Consider the following 26,179-nt stretch of genomic DNA (forward strand, 5'->3'; position numbering starts at 1 on the left):
GAGGGTCCTCCCCACCGGCTTCTTTCTTGCTTGATTGATAAGCTAGGAGTCGCCAAAATATTCTCTCTCTTTTATATATATATATATATATATATATATATATATATATATGTTAAAGATGGGACAGAATATTTGAATGAGAGGAACATGACTCGCAGCCCATCTATGACTTTTGATCTCCTCAATTAAAATTCATTTCCAACGCCGTAGCAATCCCGGAATTTCGTTAAAAACTGTAGTCATTGGCTAGCTCTCTTTAGTTTTTTCCACACCGATTCCCACCAAAATGGTCAACTTTTTATATTCTTACTCCACACATAAAGAACTACAAGCAAGGACTGTGTTTGTTTTTTCTGTCTACCTGTATTTTTTTTAAAAAAATTAATTTTTTTAATTACATTTTTTAAATATATTTATAAGTAGAAAATATTTTAAAAAATAATTTTTATCGTAATCTTGATTGCTATCTTTTAATATTACTATGTTTCCAAGCAAAAAAAAAATAATTTAAAAAACACTTCTATCGTAATCTTAAATACTGTTTATTGGCATTGCATTAGGGTTCCTTTTTTGAAAATGCAACCACACTCTATAAGCAACAAATCTGTAGCGTGTAGCTTCTTTCGCTGCCAGTATTCATTGGTCAGAACTCGCACTACATTTTAAAGAAGACAAACAGGTTTGGAAAAAGAGGAGATAGCAGCCCGCCATTAAATAATGAAGTGGCTGGATAATTGGAAGTGCTGAGTTCGTTGACTTAAGCGGTGGAGGCGGTCATGTGGAGGGCAACCAAGGAGGCATAAAACCCATCTTTGATATTGATCAAAGTATCATGCTTGCCTTTCTCTACAATAACTCCATTTTTAACCACTGCAATAACGTCTGCATTCTTGATTGTAGATAACCGATGGGCTACAACCACCGTAGTCCTGTCCACCACGACTCGGTCTAGTGCATCTTGAACAGCTCTCTCAGATTCAGCATCCAGGGCGCTGGTAGCCTCGTCCAGTAGAAGCACTCTGGGACTTTTGACTATAGCGCGAGCAATGGCTACCCTTTGCTTCTGCCCCCCTGACAATTGGACGCCTCGCTCTCCCACTATGGTGTCATAACCCTGCATTTTGCGTTCAGATATTAGCATCTTCGCTTCCAGTAGCAACATTAAGAGAGTTCATCCCTGAGTTTTTATTCCTAGCTATGTCTGCAAAAGCCTGCTTGCTTTAACAAATGTAGCCGAGTACTTAATATCAGGAGATGATGACTGCTCCATAATTCTGTAATTACCTGTTGCAGACTGCTGATGAAATTGTGTGCATTGGCTAGCTCTGATGCAGCTAAAATCTCTGTCTCCGTCGCTTTCCCTTGTTTTCCATATGCAATGTTGGCACGGATTGTATCATTAAAGAGGACTGGTTCTTGGCTCACAAGCCCCATCTGCTGCCTCAGCCACCTGAGTTGGAGGCTTTGAATGTCAACTCCATCTAGAGTTATATGACCTGAATGAGGATCGTAAAATCTTTGCAACAATGATATCACCGTTGATTTCCCACTTCCACTCTCTCCAACCAGGGCTACAGTCTAAGATAACAGATTCAAACTAAAACAATTAAGAAGTTGACATTTCAAACGAAATGACAGCACTGGTTCCAGGATTCCATTTTTGTTAAGACAGTATGCTTGGAACAATTAAGCAGATGGGTTTTAAAGCATGAGAAATTACCTTGCCAGAATGAATCACCAAGCTGAGGTCTCGGAGAATTTGAATATCTGGCCTAGTTGGATACTTGAAGCTTATGTGATGAAGTTCAATCTCTCCTCTCACACTGTCTAACTTCGTACCTGACTCGTCACTAGGATCCATCTTTGACTTTCGGTCTATAATAGAGAATATGGATGCAGCTGCAGTCTTGGCACCGGAGGAATCAGGACCGAAGGAACTTGTTTGAGAAATTCCGATAGCTGCCATGGTCAAAGCGAAGAAAACCTGCCAGAAGACACATGGATAAGTATCATTAAAACGTTAGTAGTCTCCATGGAAATAATTAGGAAGATATGCCCACCCGAAAAACTTCTGCAAGTGTTGTTTTCCCATGCTGGACAAGTTGAGCTCCTGCATAGAAACTGGTTGCGTAGACAGAAAACAGTAAGAAGAAAGAAACTCCAAATCCTGTTCCACAGATCAGCCCTTGCTTTATTCCTTTCTCCATAGGGCCTTCACATTTCTTTTTGTATAATTGCATCACCTTCTCTTCTGCACAGAAAGAGGCAACAGTTCTGATGCTGCCTACAGCATCATTTGCAACCTGACTTGCTTCCTCATACATCATCTGCAACCATCTCGATTAGTGATTCGACGATTAATTTCAAACGGCAAACTTGACAAATAGTAATTTCAGAGAGAAGGCTGGGAACATGAATTGAACTTCTTTTACTTGTCAAAATTCAAATTCTTTAGCTTATTACTGCAATCAAATACAAGGTCACGAGTTAAAAACAATACCTTTGCATCTGCACTGAATCCTCTCATGAACTTTATTTGAATAATTCCATTGAGTCCTACTAGAGGAATTAGTACAAGGATAATCAAGGCCAATTGCCAACATGCAGTGAAGGCAATGACCAAACCTGCTGTTGCTGATGCGATGTTTTGAACCATCTGAGCTAGAGAGTCTCCAACCAGAGCACGCACTGTTGCTGCATCTGCTGAGAGTCTAGCACCAATTACCCCACTTGAATGCTCAGGCTCATCGAACCAGCCGACTTCCATGTGAACTACCTTCTCAAAACAAATAGATCGAATCCTTTGGATTAATTTGCATCCAGCCACAGAAAACAAGTATGTTTGTGTTGGAAACACCAAAAATGATGCCAGGCCAAGCGTCATAAACATCAGTGCCCAGAACTTGGAATCCTTTCTCAATTCATGCGGTGGTTCAAAAAATGTTTTGATCACATTGGAAAGTAGGACGCCAAAAACTGGAAATATGACACCATTAAGAATTGCAGCGATAGATCCAGCTATAAGTACCGGGATCTCTGGCTTGTTCAGATAAGCGAGGCGGCGGATTGGGCCATCTGGAGTTTTTGGTTTGTGTGAAGAAGCTTCTACTTCTCCCGGGGCATTATCAGTGTCAGGGACACTGAATCCAGTAGTATGTAAACCTAATGAGACTGAGAATGGACTTCCTACTCCAGAAGATCCCCTGCTTAAAGACCGTTTCAGTGAAATTCTTGGACTCGACTGTCTAAAGGATTCCATAGCAATATCTGACTTGTGGTCTTCCGTTTCATGCTCTGACTCTTTATTTACTTCTTGTAAACGTATAAGCTGCGAGTAAGCTCCTTCAGGATCCTTGAGTAGTTCTGAATGCGAGCCTGATCAATTAACAGAAGTGTTTTAAATTGTATTATCTCCTTGTTTCTTTTGCATCAAGAATCAAGATGTCCGAACAAATAATCCCTCAGTAGCCAGGAGAAATAACTAGTTTGGAATTTAATGTGGAGGCCGTTCTAAGTTTGTACGATATAGAACTGACTTGTCTGCCCAAAGTTAGAGCATGATGGTACAACAAATTAAGCACATATATCTGCTACTACAAGTGTATTGAAACTAGGTAAATGAGTAGGATTATTCTCTGTATACAGCATGTATAAATATCCATAACATGAAAGGAAATACACAAAACGTTTCAGAATGGATAAAGAATATATATCAGTGAGAAGAAGTTAGACAAGCATTTCTGACATCGCTCTATATGTGGATAGTTATGAGATACCTTTTTCCACTATCTTGCCATGGTGAATAACTGAAATCAAATCAACATTTCTCACAGTGCTCAAACGATGGGCAACAATGAGAGTTGTTCGACTGACCATAATCCTATCTAGTGCCTCCTGCACTACCCTTTCAGATTCTGCATCGAGTGCACTTGTAGCTTCATCTAAAAGCAAAATTCGTGGATCTTTCAGAATTGCCCTTGCTATTGCAATTCTCTGTTTCTGCCCACCTGACATCTGAGTTCCATGCTCACCAACCATGGTGTCTAGTCCCTGGATAGCAAAATTCAACGGTCCAAATCAAATTAAAGAAGGAAAACCTGGAGATCCAGTCCCCCTACCAAAAAAAATGAAAATGAAAACAATATAAATTGGCATAGGGGGTATAATAACTAATAGAGGGAACCACTTGTAACCTGAGGTAGTTTATCTATGAATTTAGCAGCATTGGCAAGTTCAGCTACTGCTCTTATCTCTTCAGTAGTTGCACCATCTTTTCCATATGCAATGTTATCCCTTATGCTGGACGTAAACAACACAGGTTCTTGGCTGACAAGACCAATTTTCTCTCGGATCCACTTAAGTTGAAATTCTTTGAGGTTAATACCATCTATGAGCACTTCACCAGCTTGTGGATCATAAAATCTCTCTATCAGACTGATGACTGTTGACTTTCCACTTCCACTTTGTCCAACCAAAGCTGCAGTTATGCCACTTGGGACGAGAAGAGAGAGACCAGAAAATATTTGATCATCGGGTCTGGCTGGATAACTGAAATACACATCCCTCAATTCTATATCCCCGTTGATGTCCTCCATTATCTTTCCCCTCATTTCGTAAGCGTCTATCTTAGGCTCCCTACTGATAGTCTGAAACATTTTAGAAGCTGCAGCTTGACCAGCCACAAATGCACTCATGCAGGGAGATGCCTGACCTAGTGACCTGACACATTCGCATGGTCAATCATAAAGAAAATACGATGAATTGTTAAGAAAAATATTGAGTTCTTGAACATCAATTTATGTTTTGGTTTCTGCAGCCGTCACTGTGCATGTGAGTGTGTGTTTGTTTGCTTCATAAAGGAACTCACGTGGATCCGACTAACAGAGCAACAATCACATTAATCACTGTGCCCCCAGTGTATCCTTTTTCCAATATCAGCTTCCCACCAAACCATATTGCCAAAGCATAGCTGCTGAAGATTACTAACATAACAATGCCAATACCTAATCCAGCCGCTAAGCCTTCTTGAACCCCGGATTTGTAAGCAGTAATGAGAAACTTCTGGTAATTGCTTATGGCTTGCTCTTCACAAGTAAATGACGCGACCTGGATTGAAGTTAAAAAATCAGCACTCTTTACTGGTTTTCCTTTACCTTTTGGCTAAGAAAAGTCAAGTTCTTCGTATGTAAACATACAGTTCTGATCGAGCCAAGTGTCTGTTCAACGACAATTGCTGCTTTTGCATAAGCAGTTTGTCCACGAGATGCTTTCCTGGATATTATTATTGACATGGCCGCACCAGCTATCACGATCAGGGGAATGGAGGATAACATGACAAGAGTAAGAAGCCATCCTTGGACAAATGCTATTACAAAGCCTCCAAAGAATGTTGATAGCAGCTGTATAAATTTCCCAACCTGAAGGAAATAATAAGGCTTATTTAACCACAAAACATGGCAAAATGTATAAAATCCACTGTAGTTTTTCCTTCAGGTTAGAGTACAAGAACTGTTTAATACCTTTTCACCCATGGCATCTTGTATAAGAACAGTGTCACCAGACATTCTACCAACAACCTCTCCGGTGTTTGTTTCCTTGTCAAAAAAAGCAATATCTTGTCTTAGTATAGTTTTCAAATACGTACCCCTTATCCGAGCAGCCTGCCTCTCTCCCGTGACCATCCAGCAAGCCACCTCTGACAAACAACAGAAAAGCTTTAATAAATCCCAAATTCCTGAAAAACAAGACACTTTCTGTACGTTAGCATTATTGGGTATGTACTCACGCAGAAATGATCCTACGCCAGACCCCACTGCCAAGTAGATAAATTTGAGAGATACCTGAAATGTTCGCAGTTAACAGATTAGCAACATCTTTATGCGAAGAAAAATAATTACAGAACCAAAAATCTAATGCTCCTGATCAGAAACATACAGAACTAACTTGTGCTTAAGGCATCTCAGCTGATAGAAACATTAATGCTAATTGTACTTACCTTGGACACTAAATGCACAACATTTTCATTATGCTGATTTTGTCCAAAAGAATTAATCACGTCTCCCAGTAGAATTGACATAAGGGGCAAAGATATTCCATTTCCAACAGCACCAATCGAGCCAATGATCATTAAAACAGTATCTGTGGAATCTGCAAACGAAAAGAGCTTGGGGAATGGCACAGTTTTAGTTTTCTCATCTTCTTTGCTCCTCTCTTGCTTTTCTAGTTCCTTATTCGGGCCTGAACTGTTCTCCTTCCCTTCCTGTCTTTTCGATGTGGTGGCCTCGTCCATACTTTCACCATTTCTGCCGTTCTCTAGGGCCATAACACCAACCTAAAGGTATTACTGGTTCTCAATTTACTCTCGGAATATATATAACGAAGTTTGCAGCTGCAGAGCACAAGCACATCTGCAACTTTAAATCGCAGGCCTTACTAAATTTTAACTGAAACAAATATAATACACCTCTAGAAGAAATAAATTCCAGCAGTCCAAATTCTTCAAAGACAAAATAGCATGCACAGTACTAATTAGCATTAAACAAAGAGAAAGAGTGCGAAAATAACAAATGAAAGAGAAAAATCAAGATGGCTCTCCCTGTTTCAGCTTTTAATAATCCCACCACTCCAATGCAGTGAGTCTTCCCTTTGCTTCTAGTGCAAGTTTTGTTAAAATTAACATTGTAGTCACTTTCTACTGAACATCAAGTCATCTTAGATTCAACATCGATTACTTGCAAGTTAATGGGCAACTGATCTACCTGAGTATATCTACGATTGTTTTATATAATAATTAATTTCTATGCTCTTGCGCAGAGGGAATGAGTATTATTAATTTAATTAGGCCTGCGATGTGATTATTGGAGGGCCAACCTTGAATCTAGCATGGCTACAGTGTCGAGATATCATCAAACGGTGACGAGACTAAACCATAGGACATGGGTCACAACCTGTCATCCATTACATTGATCTCAACAACAGATTCATATCCAGCTTAGCATGAATCTGAGGATTTCATGAAAACTTTAGTCATTGCCTCTAATGTTGCCATCTCCTTGATTTCTAATTCCCAAAATAAGCTAATTAGCTGTGTTAATTGATAATCAATTACTACAACAGTGGAACCTTTTCTGTTGTTCACGTTTGTATACAAGAAATTGCAGTGTTATTCCGTAAAAGAAACAAGAAAACTTGATGTTTACAAAATTTCGTCAGTGTTTGAAACAAGAAGATGAGAGCCCTTCATAAATAATGGGTTCTAGAAAAATTGCAGGGGTGAATCAAGAAGTCGAGGCACTCATGTGAAGAGCTACTAAGGAGGCATAAAAGCCATCTTTGATATGGATCAAAGTCTCATGCTTTCCTTTCTCTACAATAACTCCATTTTTCACCACGGCAATAACGTCTGCGTTCTTGATTGTAGATAACCGATGGGCGACAACCACAGTAGTCCTACTCACCATTACTCTGTCCAGTGCATCTTGAACCACTCTTTCAGATTCAGCATCTAGCGCACTGGTAGCCTCATCCAACAGAAGTATTTTGGGACTTTTGACCATAGCGCGAGCAATAGCCACCCTTTGTTTCTGCCCCCCTGACAATTGGGTTCCTCGCTCCCCAACAACTGTATCGTACCCCTGCATTTAGCATGGTCTTAAGTCAACAAAATTACACAAGCATCTTAGCAAAATATTCAATCTGATAACACCAACCTAAAGATAGTGCATGAATTATCTTTGATTCTTATCAATCAAAAGGCCTATTGGAAATTAAGTTACTACTTGTTCTTGCAGACGATGATATCAATGGAAACAATTACTGATATAATGTTAATTCTAACCTGTTGCAAACCACTAATGAACTTGTGTGCATTGGCCAGCTCCGATGCAGCTAGAATTTCTGCTTCCGTTGCATTCCCTTCCTTTCCATATGCAATGTTGGCACGGATTGTTTCATTAAAGAGAACAGGCTCTTGGCTCACAAGCCCCATCTGCTGCCTCAACCACTTGAGTTGGAGACTCTGAATGTCAATTCCATCAAGAGTTATATGACCTGAATCGGGATCATAAAATCTTTGCAATAATGAGATCACCGTTGATTTCCCACTTCCACTTTCTCCAACCAGGGCAACAGTCTAAAAGAAGGCATTTTAAATGATCTGAGTTTCGTGCTTTCAGAATTCCATTAATCTTAAAACAATAATATGCTTGAAAGGATTTCATTTAAAGCATGAATAATTGACCTTGCCAGAATGAATAGCCAAGCTCAGGTCCCGGAAAATTTCAATGTCCGGCCTGCTTGGATACTTGAAGCTTATATGATGAAGTTCAATTTCTCCGTTCACAGTGTCTAATGTCTTTCCCGACTCATCACTTGGATCAATCTTCGACTTCCGGTCTATAATAGCAAATATGGAAGCAACTGCTACCTTGGCTTTTGAGGAATCAGGAGCAAAGGAGCTTGATTGAGAAATTCCAATCGCTGCCATGGTTAAAGCAAAGAAAACCTACGAGTAGACACATAATTTAGTATTATTAAGAAAACTCTGATGTCTATAAGATCTCATCGAAAAATTTATACACAAGGAAGATATACCCACTCGAAAAACTTTCGCGAAAGTTGTTTTCCCATGCTGGACAAGTTGAGCTCCCACGTAGAAAGTGGTTGCGTAGACAGAAAACAGTAAAAAGAAAGAAACTCCAAATCCTGTTCCACTGATCATCCCTTGCCTTATTCCTGTCCTCATAGGCCCTTCACATTTCCTTCTGTACAATTGCATCACCTTCTCTTCAGCACAGAAAGAGGCAACAGTTCTTATGCTGCCTACAGCGTCATTTGCAACTTGACTTGCTTCCTCGTACATTTTCTACAACCATTCAGAGCAGCGAATGTGACTATTAATTTTTTGGGCACATTTGATGATTAATTTAAAATAGAAAAGGCAGCAAATGGTGATTTCTGAGAAAGGCTCCGTGTGACATGAGTTAAACTTCTTTTAAATGTCAAAACTCGTATTCTTTTGCTCGCTGCTCTAATAAAATACTAGGTCATGAATCAAAGAGTATACCTTTGCATCTGCACTGAATCCTTTCATGAACTTTACTTGAACAAATCCATTGAGTCCTATTAGAGGAATGAGTACAAGGACTACCAATGCCAATTGCCACGATGCAGTAAAGGCAATGACCAAACCCGCAACAGCTGATGCGATGTTCTGAACCAACTGGGAAAGAGAATCTCCGACCACAGCACGCACTATTGCTGCATCTGCTGACAGCCTAGCACCAATTGCTCCGCTTGAGTGCTCAGGCTCGTCGAACCAACCGACCTCCATGTGAACCACCTTCTCAAAACACATAGATCGGACCCTTTGGATTAATTTGCAACCGGCCACCGAAAATAAGTATTTTTGTGTTGGATACACCACGAATGATGCCAGGCCAAGCGTCATAAACATTAGTGCCCAGAACTTGGAATCCTTTCTCAATTCATCAGGTGGTTCAAATAATATTTTAATTACGCTGGAAAGTAGTAACCCGTAAATCGGAAATATGACCCCATTGAGAATTGCAGCTATAGATCCAGCAATCAGCACTGGAACCTCTGGCTTGTTGAGATACGCAAGGCGGCTGATCGGGACATCTGGAGGTTGTTGTTTCTGTGGAGAAACTTCTAATTCCGATGTGGGATCATCAGGGACATTGAATCCAGTAGGCAAACCAAATGACACTGACAACTCGTTGCGACTACTATGTCCTACACCAGATGATCCCCGACTTATGGACCGTTTCAGTGAGATTCTTTGACTTGACTGTCTTAAGGACTCTGCAGAAAGAGCTGACTTCTTGGGGCCTTCTGTTTCTTGTTTGGACTCTTTGTTAACTTCTTGTAAGCGTATAAGCTGAGAATAAGCTCCTTCAGGATCCTCGAGGAGTTCTGAATGTGAACCTGATCAATCAATGAAATGGATATTTCACATAATGTATGAAAATCCGGAAAGTTCCCTCAACCCCTCTTATCCAGAAGACTTAAACAAGTTCCGGAATTAATCAGAAAATTACCCTAACTAAGATTGTAGATTGCAGACATGATTTGGCTGCAGAAAATGAGTGCAAGAATCATGATGGTGCAGCATAGAATATATATCTGCTATATGCCTATGTGAAACTAGGTAAATAAGTAGGAGGTTCCATATAATATTAAATAAAATGTATGATGTGTATAAAAATCCTTAACATGACTGGAAATATCAAATATTTTGGATCCTGGATCTCTAGAGAATATGTGGCAGTGCAGAGACCAGAAAGTTTACAGCAATGGAATTTCTCGGCAGGATCGCCAGATATTTTTATGTTTCTTTATATGACAATCATGCATGCTTAATTATATACCTTTCTCAACCATCTTCCCACGGTAAATAACTGCAATCATATCAGCATTTCTCACAGTGCTCAAACGGTGGGCAACAATTACAGTTGTTCGATTGACCATAATGCGGTCTAATGCCTCCTGTACTATCCTTTCCGATTCTGCATCAAGTGCGCTTGTAGCTTCATCCAAAAGTAAAATCCGTGGATCTTTCAGAATGGCTCTTGCTATGGCAATTCTCTGTTTCTGTCCCCCAGACAGCTGAGTTCCATGTTCACCAACCATGGTGTCTATTCCCTGGATACAAAAGTTGAAACCAAATTATATAAAAAAACTGAGGCGATCTGAACCTCCTCCTCTCCAAAATATAAAAAAATGACAGCACTAGAAATTTGTGAGGGAACCAGTTTAAAACCTGAGGTAGTTTATCGATGAATTTAGCAGCATTGGCAAGTTCAGCTGCAGCTCTTATCTCTTCATTAGTGGCACCATCTTTTCCATATGCAATGTTATCCTTGATGCTGGAGGCAAACAACACAGGTTCTTGGCTGACAAGACCAATTTTGTCCCGAATCCACTTGAGCTGAAACTCTTTGAGGTTAGTGCCATCTATGAGAACTTCACCAGCTTCTGGATCATAAAATCTCTCTATCAGACTGATCACCGTTGACTTTCCGCTTCCACTTTGTCCAACCAATGCGGTAGTTGTTCCACTAGGGATGAAAAGAGAGAATCCAGAAAATATCTGCTCATCTGGTCTGGCTGGATAAGTGAAATACACATCCCTCAACTCTACATCTCCACTGATGTCATCCAATATCTTTCCCCTTGTATCGGAAGAATCTATCTCTGGCTTTCTATTTATAGTCTCAAACATCTTGTAAGCTGCCGCTCGACCAGCTGCAAACGCGCTCATGCAGGGAGATGCTTGCCCTAGGGACCTGAACCATTCATATGATTAAACCATAAAATTAAACAAACAAAGAATTTTTTAAAGTGGATATTGCTTCATAATGGAACTCACATGGAGCCTGTTAAAACAGCAACAATCACATTAACCACATGACCCCCATTGTATCCTTTTTCCAAAACCATCTTTCCACCAAACCATATTGCCAAAGCATAGCTGCAGAAAATAAGTAGCATAACGATGCCAAGACCTAATCCAGCAGTAAAGCCTTCTTGAACACCAGAGTTATACGCAGTAGCAAGAAACTTCTTGTAATTACTTATGGCTCGCTTCTCCCCGGTAAATGATGCAACCTGGATACAAGTTAAACAATTAAAATTCTATAATGAATTTTTATCCAGGCATATCTTGTTCTTTATATGTACACGTACTGTTCTAATTGAACCAATAGCCTGTTCTACTACAGTCGCTGCTTTAGCGTAAGCAGTTTGTCCACGAGATGCCATCCTAGCTATTATGATGGCCAGTCCTGCACCAGCAATCACAAGCAGGGGAATGGAGGATAACATGACAAGAGTAAGTAGCCACCCTTTAACAAATGCAATGATGAAGCCTCCAATGAATGTTGATACCAGCTGTATAAATTTCCCAACCTGCACGAACATTACGGGTTATTTAGCCAGAAAAGTTTTTGCCAATATGGATAAAATTCACTGTGTTTTTTCCATCTGATAAGAACAGTGTTGTACCTTTTCACCCATAGCATCTTGTATAAGAACAGTGTCACCAGACATTCTACCAACAACCTCTCCAGTGTTTGTTTCCTTATCGAAAAAGGCAACGTCTTGCTTCAGTATGGTTTTCAAATATGTTCCCCTTATCCGAGCGGCTTGTCTCTCTCCTGTGACCATCCAGCAAGCCACCTCTGACAAACAACAAGAACAGGTTTATAAATCCACAATCCCTGATGCATTAAACAAGTCATTTGTAACTGTAAGGTAGCATTGTTGAGTTAATAATGTACTTACGAAGAAATGCTGCTACAGCAGAACCAATTCCCAAGTAGACAAAATTGAGAGACACCTAAGAAGAGTTCGTAACATATTCATATCAGAAACTGAGTTCCAAGAATTAAATTGTACATCTTCCAGAGCAGAAAGAAAGGTGGATAATGTTACTTATCCTTGAAAGCACTTTTTTCGATTGAAACAGGCATATATGTTGATTATGTTTACCTTAGTAACTAAATCCACAACTTGTTTGTTATTCTGGTTTTGTCCAAAGGAATTAACCAGATCACCAAACAGTATTGACATAATCGGTAAGGATGCTCCATTTCCAACAGCACCAATCGTCCCAAGGATCATCAACAAGATATCTGTAGAATCCGCAAATGAAAAGAGCTTGAGAAAGGGAACGGTTTTAGTTTCCTCATCTCCTTTACTCTTCACTGGCTCTTGTTGGTCCCCCCTTCCACCAGAACTCTTCTCCTCCACCTCCAGGCTTTTTGATGTGCTCGCCTCATCCATACTCTTATCACCATTTCTGCCGTTCTCGACAGCCATCGCTCGAACCTCAAGATATTAATCTAATCCTCAATTTGCTCTCAGAATATGCTGAGACTTGTATTGCGCCTGCACTAGAGCACAAAAAAATCATCAACTTTTAATGGAGGTCATTTGAATACAACGAAAGATTAAAATAATAATAATAATAAAGGATCAGAAAATGGGAGACATTCGCTTTTTGAGCTGTTGAAGAAAAAAAAAATGGCACCTGGATTAACCACCTATTAGTTTGATCTTGAAGTGATAAATCGAAGTAGTCTTCAAGTAAGATGAAGGAGAGACGGGATATATATATATAAATTTATTAAACAGAAAACAAGATTCCAGTCCATTTTTAAATAAGGTGAAAACACGCACACAGAGCGAGGGAATTTACTTACAGAAGAAGGAACGGAATATGGGAGTAGTTGAACTCGAAACAAGAAACCAGTCCAACGACAAAGATACGACGTACGGCATGTATTAGAAATATAAATAAGATTGTTTTTTTTAAATATTTTTTATTTTAAAATAATTTAAAATAATTTTTTTATTTTTTAAAATTATTTTTAACATAAGTATATCAAAATAGTTTAAAAATAATAAAAATATATTAATTTAAAATAAATTTAAATTTTTTTTAAAATATTTTTAAATCACAGAAATAAACATGACTGTTACGAAGTAATGCTAGTTCTTTGGCTGCTCTATAAGCTGTTGGATTTGAGTTACCACTTATTAATTCAAGGGCTTATATAATAGGGACCTGTACTGCTTCCTTTAGCTTCAAGCGCACGCATCGTTTGAATTGTATTAATACTTGTTACCTCGTCAACTTGTCAAAATCCTAAATGTTGTTTATTTATAGACCAAATGTTATACATCATCGGCAAGCAACGAATCTATAATACTGTGTGATTGTAGTGTGATACTTTAATGTTATAAAATATATTAAAATATTATTTATTTTATTTTTTAAAATTTATTTTTATATTAATACATCAAAATCATCCAAAATTATTTAATAAAAAAAATATTTTTTTAAATTAAATTTTAATAAAAAACATGTCCAACTTCAATATAAAAAAGGCACTAAAATTTGTGATATTGCGGTCATAAACCACGACATCCTATAAATCCTGACTTTTAAAAGTATGTTATTTTATCAAAAAAAAATTCTGATATTATTTTGTTTTTTAAATTTTTTATGCTAATTACCCAATTACTTGAATCTTTTTTATTAATTTTTCTTAATTTTTTACATGAAAAGGTGGGCTGTTTTTGTTAAATCATTAAACTTATTTAAATAGGAGTTTCAAAGATTAAATGTAAAAAATTAAAAAATAAAATAAACCTTCTGAGCTTCTTGTATTAGACCCAATTTCTTTGGTGACGTAAATTCAACTTAGCTATTGATTGGAATTGTGTGTCGAACAAGGATTAGAAAAATTTTGAATTTTTTACTTTAAAATATATTTTTATATTTTTTAAATTATTATAATATATTGATATTAAAAATAATTTTTAAAATATAAAAAATATTATTTCACATGACACGTATAATTCTTAACTCATAAGGCTACTGTAACAAAAAAAATAATGTCTTTATTAGTAATTTCACATGACACGTATACTTCTCTAGTATTGTGTTTTAGAGTTTATTTGGCAGTGTGGTTATGGTTATTTTTCAAATAACTTTTCATGTCAAAATGCATGTCAATAATTTTTTTTATTTTTTAAAAATTATTTTTGACATCAGCACATCAAAATGATTTGAAAACACTAAAAATATATTAATTTAAAATTAATAAAAAAAATTTAAAATTTTTTTAAAAATACTTTTAAAAACACAAAAACAAACAAGACTTATACTTTTTAGCTGACCACCATGCTCTCTTCCTGAGTATGTGGTAGCGGCACATATAGGATTTGCCAAGAATAATGAGCCTTTGTTATGAAATATAATGATTATTTTTAAAATTAATAAAATTTTAGTGGATAAAATTGAAAAGATAAAAGATAAAAAGCATTTAATGGAAAGAAAAGAGGTATGGAAAAAAATTAAAAATAAAATTAAAAAAAAAATCTCATTTACTATTTGTACGAACTAAGGGAGGCAGGGGAAAACTCTAGCGGGTCTGTTAGGAAGTGTGGTTGCGGTTGTTTTTTAAAGTGCTTTTTATTCCGAAATGTATCAAAATGATATTTTTTTTTATTTTTAAAAAAATATTTTTAAGATCAGTGCATCAAAATAATCCAAAATATATATATATATAAAAAAATTAATTAATTTTTTTTTTTAAATTTTTTTAAAAATATAAGTTGACCCAAGTTTCTAAACTATTTCTTAGGCTCCGTTTGTTTGCAGGAAAGTAGTTTCCTTTTGGAAAGTGAATTCCGGGGAAAGTAAATTCCTGGAAAGTGAATTCCGGGAAAGTATTTTCCGATGTTTGGTAGTGTTATGGAAAATGAACTGGAAAATACTTTCCAGTGTTTGGTTGTGTTATGGAAAATGAACTGGAAAATAATTTATTAATGAATTAATTTTTTTTTTCAAGTTTATCTAATATATATAAAATATTTAATATAAAATATTTAATCACTTACAATTGTCATAACCCAATTTTTGACCTTTTTATTTTTATTATTTAAAAAAAGATGATGAAAAATAAAAATAAAATAAATGAAGGATTAATTAAAATTTGGGTTAAGGGCAACATGATTGGAAGTTTAAAGATTTAATTAAACTCTTGACTAGTTTAATTAATTAAATCAAGGGTTTAACTAGAGAATTGATTTAATTAAAATTTAGATTATTTTAATTAATGAAATCAAGAGTTTAATTGAAGAATTAATGAGTTTGAGGAATTAATTAAACTTTGATTTAATCAAAAACCCAAAGCAAATTATAATTCACTTGGTACAGTGGCAAGCGAATTATAATTCACTTGACACAGTGGCAAGCGAATTATAATTCACTTGCTACAGTAGCAAGTGAATTATATCACTGACTACTGTGGCAAGTGAATTATATCGCTTGCCACTGTAGCAAGTGAAGGCGCACGCCGAAAGGAAAGTGTTTTTCTTTTCTAACAGAAGGAAAACACTTTCCTTCGAGCACGTTATTAATTTTAGGTGGATGAAATTCAGTTTCCTTTTATTATTTTCCTTTATCGCCGCCAAACATAGGAAAAGCAGGAAAGTGAATTCCAGGAATTCACTTTCCTGCAATCAAACACGGCCTTAGTGCAGTAGTAAAATCAAAACTTTGAGTGAAAAAAGAAAGAAAGAAAGAAAGAAATCTAAAGGAAGCGATTTATATAGCCCTGATTGGTTTTAATGAGTTTTTTTTAAAAAAAAATAGATGAAAAAAATAAGCAACAACATTTCAATCTGTTGTCGTTTAAAAGTGAAATATTTTGCTTCCATTAACGTGGTCCCTACACTCTTATATATAATTAACCACTGAGCTACAACACGCAAGTTATTAAAATGATTAAACAAATATTTTAACATGGTTCATATGTATATCTCAAATGGTTTAGTTGTTTTGATAATAATCAGCCAAGGCCAATATCTGCAGAAATATTGGCCTTCCAGTTTACAAGATTCAAAATATAATTTATTTTATATTATTTTTTAATATATCTCTTCAAGTAAAAATTTTTAAATTTAAAATTTCTACAGATTCATATTATTTTATACTTAATTTTTATTAAATAAATGAAAGTGGTGAAATTCAAATTTATGACCACTTAGTTATAAAGACTTTGATATCATGTTAAAAAATAATCTCAACCCAATAACTTAATCTAATAGGTAAGATTTCAGGATATAATTTATATTATTCTCTAATATATCCCCTCAAGTAAAAACTCTTTGGGCTTTAAACTTACATTGGCCTACATTATATTGTGCTTAATTTTTATCAAATAAATAGAAATGATAAGATTTAAACTTGTGATTACTCGATCATTAAAACTCTGATATAATATTAAAAAATAAATTAAAATTAATAATTTAAATTATTAAATAAAATTTAATATATAATTTATATTATTTCTTTCACGTTATTCAAATAAAACGCAGCGCAGTCCCCAGTTTCCTTTATCCAACGTAAGATGTGGCATTGGAAGCATTATTTAAAATTAATAGAGTTGTGTCATTTTCAAAAGTACACGTATCATTGTAATAAAGGACAATGTTAGAGACAATTTCATACATTATTTTAATAATTAAAAAAATTTATAGCATTTTTAAAACTCCTTTTCTTATATATATATATAATTTTATTTTTTTTTTATCTTTAGTTGTGCTGTCAATAAAATAAAATATTGAGTAAACTTACACAAATAACATTGCAATCACCACAAAATAAACAGCAAATTGTTTTAAGATAACTGTACTGTATTGACCCTTTCCTTATCTATTTCTTTAAGTTTATTTTTGTCAACACATAACTGTAAGATAATATTTTTCATGTGTTGATTAATACGTGTCTTCTCTTGTAGAAACTAAATCATCATAGAAAAAAAGAGTTGTTAAATCACAATAAATTTTAGAAAAAATTTAAAAATACTCACTTTTTAGCGGCAGAACTCATCATTATAGATGTCAAAAAGTTTTATTTATCAGGAGAATTCTATTTAGATTTAGTTTTCATTTTTCTTCCCACTAAAATAAAAATAAATCGAACTTAAAAAATTTATTTTGGTTCAGGTTAATATTTGTTTTCTTAATAGATTAAATAGTGATTTAATATAAAAAAAAGAGTTTTTTTTATGTCCCCATGATATTTCCTAGATGTTTTGAGCTGAAAAAATAGATAAAAATGAGTTTTTTTATTTATGTGGGTGTCTGGGTCAGCTTGCACATACCACGATTAATCCCATAATCTATTAAATATCTTATAAATTTAATAAGCATGTAAAACACCACAAGAATGACAAACATAAAAAATAAAATTTAAACTTAAGTGTAAAAAAAAGAAACTAGTCTCTTTCACATACCTCAAGTGAGTTTTCTGCTTCTAAGGGGTGGTTGCCTGATTTTTCAGCCGCCAATAGTGACTAGAATTTGTGATTGTAGGTAATGCGTTATGATTGCGTCACCTAATTTTTTTTTTTAAAAAAAAGAAAACTGAAGGACGTTATATATGGTTCAATTGCTATCAGCATCCCTTCTCTCTCTAAAATTCTAAAATTTGAATTTCTTTTTTGTAAAAAAGAAAAGCGTAAGCAAAAAAGGAAAAAAAAGAGAGTATATTTTTTTTTGTCAAACTTGCGTGATTGTGTTAAGAGCATGATATAGTAAGTAATCGATTAGCTGTAGCATTATATAATGATTTTTTTTTTTCGCATTTTCAACTTGTTTTATTTACTTGAACAATGATAAATATTATCTGATAAAATTATACTTTAATTTGTCAAAATTGGTTTGAATGCCCCTTCCATCAGGTTTTCCTTCATTATATAAAGAACTTAAATGCTATACAAGGTAAGTATTAATGGAAAATTTCCGGCAGCTAAATGCTATACAAAGTAAGTAAACATTCCTAAAATAATACAAATCAAATCCCTAAATTATCTCTGTAACATCCCCTCAACTTGATGCTGGTAGTTCAAGAATCATTAATTTGTTGTATAAGAACTGTTTAATACCTTTTCACCCATGGCATCTTGTATAAGAACAGTGTCACCAGACATTCTATCAACAACCTCTCCAGTTTTTGTTTCCTTAAAAAAAGCAACATCTTGTCTTAGTATAGTTTTCAAATATGTACCCGTTATCCGAGCAGCCTGCCTCTCTCCGGTGACCATCCAGCAAGCCACCTCTGAAACATACAGAACTAACTTGTGCTTAAGGCATCTCAGCTGATAGAAACATTAATGCTAATTGTACTTACCACTCCCTGTTTCAGCTTTTAATAATCTCACTACTCCTATACAGCGAGTCTTCCTTTTGCTTCTAGTGCAAGTTTTGTTAAAATTAACATGGCAGTCACTTTCTACTGAACATCAAGTCATCTTAGATTTAACATCGATTACTTAATTGCAAGTTGATGGGCAACTGATCTACCTGAGTATATCGACGATTGTTTTATATAGTAATTAATTTCTATGCTCTTGCGCGGAGGGAATGAGTATTATTAATTTAATTAGGCCTGCGATGTGATTATTGGAGGGCCAACCTTGAATCTAGCATGGCTACAGTGTCGAGGTATCATCAAACGGTGACGAGACTAAACCATAGGAGATGGGTCACAACCTGTCATCCATTACTTTGATCTCAACAACAGATTCATATCCAGCTTAGCATGAATCTGATGATTTCATGAAAACTTTAGTCATTGCCTCTAATGTTGCCTTCTCCTTTATTTCTAATTCCCAAAATAAGCTAATTAGCTGTGTTAATTGATAAGCAATTACTACAACAGTGGAACCTTTTCTGTTGTTCACGTTTGTATACCAGAAAATGCAGTGTTATTCAGTAAAAGAAACAAGAAATCTTAATGTTTACAAAATTTCTTCGGTGTTTGAAACAAGAAGATGACAGCCATTCGTAAATAATGGGTGCTAGAAAAATTGCAGGGGTGAATCAAGAAGTCGAGGCACTCATGTGAAGAGCTACTAAGGAGGCGTAAAAGCCATCTTTGATATGGATCAAAGTCTCATGCTTTCCTTTCTCTACAATAACTCCATTTTTCACCACGGCAATAACGTCTGCATTCTTGATTGTAGATAACCGATGGGCGACAACCACAGTAGTCCTACTCACCATTACTCTGTCCAGTGCATCTTGAACCACTCTTTCAGATTCAGCATCTAGCGCACTGGTAGCCTCATCCAACAGAAGTATCTTGGGACTTTTGACCATAGCGCGAGCAATAGCCACTCTTTGTTTCTGCCCCCCTGACAATTGGGTTCCTCGCTCCCCAACAACTGTATCGTACCCCTGCATTTTGCACGCAAGTCAACAAAATTACACAAGCATCTTAGCAAAATATTCAATCTGATAACACCAACCAAAAGAGAGTGCATGAATTATCTATGATTCTTTTCGGTCAAAAGGCCCATTGGAAGTTATATCACAGCTGCTTGCTTGAGCAAGTTAAGTTACTACTTGTACTTGCAGAAGATGATATCAATGGAAACAATTACTGACATAATGTTAATTCTAACCTGTTGTAAACCACTAATGAACTTGTGTGCATTGGCCAGCTCCGATGCAGCTAGAATTTCTGCTTCCGTTGCATTCCCTTCCTTTCCATATGCAATGTTGGCACGGATTGTTTCATTAAAGAGAACAGGTTCTTGGCTCACAAGCCCCGTCTGCTGCCTCAACCACTTGAGTTGGAGACTCTGAATGTCAATTCCATCAAGAGTTATATGACCTGAATCGGGATCATAAAATCTTTGCAATAATGAGATCACCGTTGATTTCCCACTTCCACTTTCTCCAACCAGGGCAACAGTCTAAAAGAAGGCATTTTAAATGATATGAGTTTCGTGCTTTCAGAATTCCATTAATCTTAAAACAATATGCTTGAAAGGATTTGATTTAAAGCATGAATAATTGACCTTGCCAGAATGAATAGCCAAGCTCAGGTCTCGGAAAATTTCAATGTCCGGCCTGCTTGGATACTTGAAGCTTATATGATGAAGTTCGATTTCTCCTTTCACATTGTCTAATGTCGTTCCCGACTCATCACTTGGATCAATCTTCGACTTGCGGTCTATAATAGCAAATATGGAAGCAACTGCTACCTTGGCTTTTGAGGAATCAGGAGCAAAGGAGCTTGATTGAGAAATTCCAATCGCTGCCATGGTTAAAGCAAAGAAAACCTACGAGTAGACACATAATTTAGTATTATTAAGAAAACTCTGATGTCTATAAAGATCTCATCGAAAAATTTATACACAAGGAAGATATACCCACTCGAAAAACTTCCGCGAAAGTTGTTTTCCCATGCTGGACAAGTTGAGCTCCCACGTAGAAAGTGGTTGCGTAGACAGAAAACAGTAAAAAGAAAGAAACTCCAAATCCTGTTCCACTGATCATCCCTTGCCTTATTCCTGTCCTCATAGGCCCTTCACATTTCCTTCTGTACAATTGCATCACCTTCTCTTCAGCACAGAAAGAGGCAACAGTTCTTATGCTGCCTACAGCGTCATTAGCAACTTGACTTGCTTCCTCGTACATTTTCTACAACCATTCAGAGCAGCGAATGTGATTATTAATTTTTTGGGCACATTTGATGGTTAATTTAAAATAGAAAAGGCAGCAAATGGTGATTTCTGAGAAAGGCTCAGTGGAACATGAGTTAAAGAGCATACCTTTGCATCTGCACTGAATCCTTTCATGAACTTTACTTGTACAAATCCATTGAGTCCTATTAAAGGAGCGAGTACAAGGATTACCAATGCCAATTGCCAAGATGCAGAAAAGGCAATGACCAAACCCGCAACAGCTGACGCGATGTTCTGAACCAACTGGGAAAGAGAATCTCCGACCAGAGCACGCACTGTTGCTGCATCTGCTGACAGCCTAGCACCAATTGCTCCGCTTGAGTGCTCAGGCTCGTCGAACCAACCGACCTCCATGTGAACCACCTTCTCAAAACACATAGATCGGACCCTTTGGATTAATTTGCAACCGGCCACCGAAAATAAGTATGTTTGTGTTGGATACACCACGAATGATGCCAGCCCAAGCGTCATAAACATCAGTGCCCAGAACTTGGAATCCTTTCTCAATTCATCAGGTGGTTCAAAAAAAGTTTTAATTACGCTGGAAAGTAGTATACCGTAAATCGGAAGTATGACCCCATTGAGAATTGCAGCTATAGATCCAGCAATCAGCACTGGAACCTCTGGCTTGTTGAGATACGCAAGGCGGCTGATCGGGACATCTGGAGGTTGTTGTTTCTGTGGAGAAACTTCTAATTCCGATGTGGGATTATCAGGGACATTGAATCCAGTAGGCAAACCAAATGACACTGACAACGAGTGGCGACTACTATGTCCTACACCAGATGATCCCCGACTTATGGACCGTTTCAGTGAGATTCTTTGACTTGACTGTCTTAAGGACTCTGCAGAAAGAGCTGACTTCTTGGGGTCTTCTGTTTCTTGTTTGGACTCTTTGTTAACTTCTTGTAAGCGTATAAGCTGAGAATAAGCTCCTTCAGGATCCTCGAGGAGTTCTGAATGTGAACCTGATCAATCAATGAAATGGATATTTCACATAATGTATGAAAATCCGGAAAGTTCCCTCAACCCCTCTTATCCAGAAGACTTAAACAAGTTCAGGAATTAATCAGAAAATTACCCTAACTAAGATTGTAGATTGCAGACATGATTTGGCTGCAGAAAATGAGTGCAGGAATCATGATGGTGCAGCATAGAATATATATCTGCTATATGCCTAGGTGAAACTAGGTAAATAAGAAGGAGGTTTCATATAATATTAAATAAAATGTATGATGTGTATAAAAATCCTTGACTGAAAATATCAAATATTTTGGATCCTGGATCTATAGAGAATATGTGGCAGTGCAGAGACCAGAAAGTTTACAGCAAAGGAATTTCTCAGCAGGATCGCCAGATATTTTTATGTTTCATTATATGACAATCATGCATGCTTAATTATATACCTTTCTCAACCATCTTCCCACGGTAAATAACTGCAATCATATCAGCATTTCTCACAGTGCTCAAACGGTGGGCAACAATTACAGTTGTTCGATTGACCATAATGCGGTCTAATGCCTCCTGTACTATCCTTTCTGATTCTGCATCAAGTGCGCTTGTAGCTTCATCCAAAAGTAAAATCCGTGGATCTTTCAGAATGGCTCTTGCTATGGCAATTCTCTGTTTCTGTCCCCCAGACAGCTGAGTTCCATGTTCACCAACCATGGTGTCTATTCCCTGGATACAAAAGTTGAAACCAAATTAGATAAAAAACTGAGGCGATCTGAACCTCCTCCTCTCCAAAAAATAAAAAAATGACAGCACTAGAAATTTGTGAAGAGGGAACCAGTTTAAAACCTGAGGTAGTTTATCGATGAATTTAGCAGCATTGGCAAGTTCAGCTGCAGCTCTTATCTCTTCATTAGTGGCACCATCTTTTCCATATGCAATGTTATCCTTGATGCTGGATGCAAACAACACAGGTTCTTGGCTGACAAGACCAATTTTGTCCCGAATCCACTTGAGCTGAAACTCTTTGAGGTTAGTGCCATCTATGAGAACTTCACCAGCTTCTGGATCATAAAATCTCTCTATCAGACTGATCACCGTTGACTTTCCGCTTCCACTTTGTCCAACCAATGCGGTAGTTGTTCCACTAGGGATGAAAAGAGAGAATCCAGAAAATATCTGCTCATCTGGTCTGGCTGGATAAGTGAAATACACATCCCTCAACTCTACATCTCCACTGATGTCATCCAATATCTTTCCCCTTGTATCGGAAGAATCTATCTCTGGCTTTCTATTTATAGTCTCAAACATCTTGTAAGCTGCGGCTTGACCAGCTGCAAACGCACTCATGCAGGGAGATGCTTGCCCTAGAGACCTGAACCATTCATATGATTAAACCATAAAATTAAACAAACAAAGAATTTTTTAAAGTGGATATTGCTTCATAATGGTACTCACATGGAGCCGGTTAAAACAGCAACAATCACATTAATCACAACACCGCCATTGTATCTTTTCTCCGCAACCATCTTTCCACCAAACCATATTGCCAAAGCATAGCTGCAGAAAATAATTAGCATAACGATGCCAAGACCTAATCCAGCAGTAAAGCCTTCTTGTACACCAGAGTTATACGCAGTAGCAAGAAACTTCTTGTAATTACTTATGGCTTGCTTCTCCCCGGTAAATGATGCAACCTGGATACAAGTCAAACAATTAACATTCTATAATGAATTTTTATCCAGGCACATCTTGTTCTTTATATGTACACGTACTGTTCTAATTGAACCAATAGCCTGTTCTACTACAGTCGCTGCTTTAGCGTAAGCAGTTTGTCCACGAGATGCCATCCTAGCTATTATGATGGCCAGTCCTGCACCAGCAATCACAAGCAGGGGAATGGAGGATAACATGACAAGAGTAAGTAGCCACCCTTTAACAAATGCAACGATGAAGCCTCCAATGAATGTTGATACCAGCTGTATAAATTTCCCAACCTGCACGAACATTACGGGTTATTTACCCAGAAAAAAAATATTGGCAATATGGATAAAATTCACTGTGTTTTTTCCATCTGATAAGAACAGTGTTGTACCTTTTCACCCATAGCATCTTGTATAAGAACAGTGTCACCAGACATTCTACCAACAACCTCTCCAGTGTTTGTTTCCTTGTCAAAAAAGGCAACGTCTTGCTTCAGTATGGTTTTCAAATATGTACCCCTTATCCGAGCTGCTTGTCTCTCTCCTGTGACCATCCAGCAAGCCACCTCTGACAAACAACAAGAACAGGTTTATAAATCCACAATGCTTGATGCATTAAACAAGTCATTTGTAACTGTAAGGTAGCATTGTTGGGTTAATAATGTACTTACGAAGAAATGCTGCTACAGCAGAACCAATTCCCAAGTAGACAAAATTGAGAGACACCTGAGAAGAGTTCGTAGCATATCCATATCAGAAACTGAGTTCAAAAAATTCAATTGTACATCTTCCAGAGCAGAAAGAAAGGTGCATGATGTTACTTATCCTTGAAAGCATTTTTTTCGATTGAAACAGGCATATATGTTGATTATGTTTACCTTAGAAACTAAATCCACAACTTGTTTGTTATTCTGGTTTTGTCCAAAAGAATTAATCAGATCACCAAACAGTATTGACATAATCGGTAAGGATGCTCCATTTCCAACAGCACCAATCGTCCCAAGGATCATCAACAAGATATCTGTAGAATCCGCAAATGAAAAGAGCTTGAGAAAGGGAACGGTTTTAGTTTCCTCATCTCCTTTACTCTTCACTGGCTCTTGTTGGTCCCCCCTTCCACCAGAACTCTTCTCCTCCACCTCCAGGCTTTTTGATGTGCTCGCCTCATCCATACTCTTATCACCATTTCTGCCGTTCTCGACAGCCATCGCTCGAACCTCAAGATATTAATCTAATCCTCAATTTGCTCTCAGAATATGCAGAGACTTGTATTGCAGCTGCACTAGAGCACAAAAAATCAGCAACTTTTAATGGAGGTCATTTGAATACAACCAAAGATTAAAATAATAATAATAATAATAAAGGATCAGAAAATGGGAGACATTCGTTTTTAGTTATTGAGCTGTTCAAGAAAAAAAAAATGGCACCTAGATTGACCACCTCTTAGTTTGATCTTGAAGTGATAAATCGTAGTCTTCAAGTAAGATGAAGGAGAGACGGGATATATATATATATTAAACAGAAAACAAGATTCCAGTCCATTTTTAATGAAGGAAAAAACACGCACACAGAGCGAGGGGGGGGAGGGAATTTACTTACAGAAGAAGAGACGAAATATGGGATCGAGTAGTTGAACTCGAAATATGAAACGAGTCCAAAGACAGATATGAAGTGGTATGATGTTATGCTAGTTCTTTGGCTGCTCCATGAGCTGTTGGATTTCAAGGGCTTATAAAATAGGGATCTGTACTGCTTCCTTTAGCTTCAAGCGCACGCATCGTTTGAATATTATAAGGTAATTTTCCTCGTCAAGAAGTCCACATCTTTAATCTTGTTTATTCATACTTCATAGACACCAAATGCTATTCGCCATACGAATCTATTCTACCAAGTGTTTGCAGCGTGTTTCATGTTATTTTTTTTAAAAAAATTAAAGTGTTTTATTTAAAAATATATTAAAATAATATTTGTTTTATTTTTTAAAATTTAATTTTGATATCAATACATACCACTAAATAAAATTTAATTTTAAAACAAATTTAAATTTTAATAAAACACATTCATCTTCAATGCTAAACGACACTAAAATTTTTGATATTACAGTTTATAACCGGGACATTAATTAATTGCAGTGGTAAATTGTGACTTTTAAGAGTATGTCATTTTATCAAATTACCCGATTCTTTTTATTTATTTTTCTTAATATTTTACATGAAAAGATGGGCTGTTTTGTTAAATTATTAAACTTATTTAAAATGGAGTTTCAAAGATTAAATGTAAAAAATTAAAAAATAAAATAAACCTTCTTAGCTTCTTGCATTAGACCAATTTTTTTTGGTTGCATCAATTCAATTCAACTCATGTTTGGTGTTATGTTATAAATGAAAATTAAAAAAATTTTAAATTTTTTACTTGAAATTATTTTTTTATATTTTAAAATTATTTTGATTTGAT

The 26,179-nt window shown here is 36.4% G+C and overlaps 3 protein-coding genes across 6 annotated transcripts; all 3 read right to left on the reverse strand.

Annotated features, from left to right (window-relative positions):
* Positions 1-546: 546 nt before the first annotated feature.
* Positions 547-6,542, reverse strand: LOC118041122 (ABC transporter B family member 11). The gene is made up of 12 exons (XM_035048270.2): positions 5,996-6,542; positions 5,786-5,840; positions 5,520-5,695; positions 5,196-5,417; positions 4,868-5,106; positions 4,194-4,719; positions 3,777-4,050; positions 2,501-3,375; positions 2,061-2,327; positions 1,721-1,984; positions 1,285-1,578; positions 547-1,114 (listed from the first exon to the last, which is right to left on the reverse strand). Exons 1-12 carry the CDS (start codon positions 6,320-6,322, stop codon positions 758-760), a joined length of 3,876 nt encoding a protein of 1,291 aa, XP_034904161.1. The 5' UTR covers positions 6,323-6,542; the 3' UTR covers positions 547-757.
* Positions 6,543-7,139: 597 nt separating this feature from the next.
* Positions 7,140-25,424, reverse strand: LOC118041121 (ABC transporter B family member 11-like). 3 transcript variants are annotated; one of them, XM_073404621.1, is made up of 13 exons: positions 25,325-25,424; positions 12,511-12,914; positions 12,304-12,358; positions 12,025-12,200; positions 11,707-11,928; positions 11,390-11,628; positions 10,781-11,306; positions 10,389-10,662; positions 9,065-9,945; positions 8,597-8,863; positions 8,240-8,503; positions 7,838-8,131; positions 7,140-7,634 (listed from the first exon to the last, which is right to left on the reverse strand). In XM_073404621.1, the coding sequence occupies exons 2-13, from the start codon at positions 12,838-12,840 to the stop codon at positions 7,278-7,280; spliced, it is 3,885 nt and encodes a 1,294-aa protein (XP_073260722.1). In that variant the 5' UTR covers positions 12,841-12,914; positions 25,325-25,424; the 3' UTR covers positions 7,140-7,277. The 3 variants fall into 3 exon arrangements, with proteins under 3 accessions (XP_073260722.1, XP_034904159.1, XP_034904160.1); XM_035048268.2 differs by lacking the exon at positions 25,325-25,424 and adding an exon at positions 13,065-13,120 and having other exon boundaries at positions 12,511-12,909; XM_035048269.2 differs by lacking the exon at positions 25,325-25,424 and adding an exon at positions 13,052-13,114 and having other exon boundaries at positions 12,511-12,909.
* Positions 19,313-25,463, reverse strand: LOC118041120 (ABC transporter B family member 11-like). Of its 2 annotated transcripts, none has more exons than XM_035048262.2 (13): positions 25,325-25,463; positions 24,604-25,002; positions 24,397-24,451; positions 24,118-24,293; positions 23,798-24,019; positions 23,481-23,719; positions 22,872-23,397; positions 22,478-22,751; positions 21,159-22,039; positions 20,761-21,027; positions 20,403-20,666; positions 20,004-20,297; positions 19,313-19,776 (listed from the first exon to the last, which is right to left on the reverse strand). In XM_035048262.2, the coding sequence occupies exons 2-13, from the start codon at positions 24,931-24,933 to the stop codon at positions 19,420-19,422; spliced, it is 3,885 nt and encodes a 1,294-aa protein (XP_034904153.1). In that variant the 5' UTR covers positions 24,934-25,002; positions 25,325-25,463; the 3' UTR covers positions 19,313-19,419. The 2 variants fall into 2 exon arrangements, with proteins under 2 accessions (XP_034904153.1, XP_034904155.1); XM_035048264.2 differs by having other exon boundaries at positions 24,604-25,007; positions 25,325-25,430.
* Between the last annotated feature and the right edge of the window lie 716 nt (positions 25,464-26,179).

Source organism: Populus alba, chromosome 14 (genome assembly GCF_005239225.2).
Source record: "Populus alba chromosome 14, ASM523922v2, whole genome shotgun sequence".
Lineage (NCBI taxonomy): Eukaryota > Viridiplantae > Streptophyta > Magnoliopsida > Malpighiales > Salicaceae > Populus > Populus alba.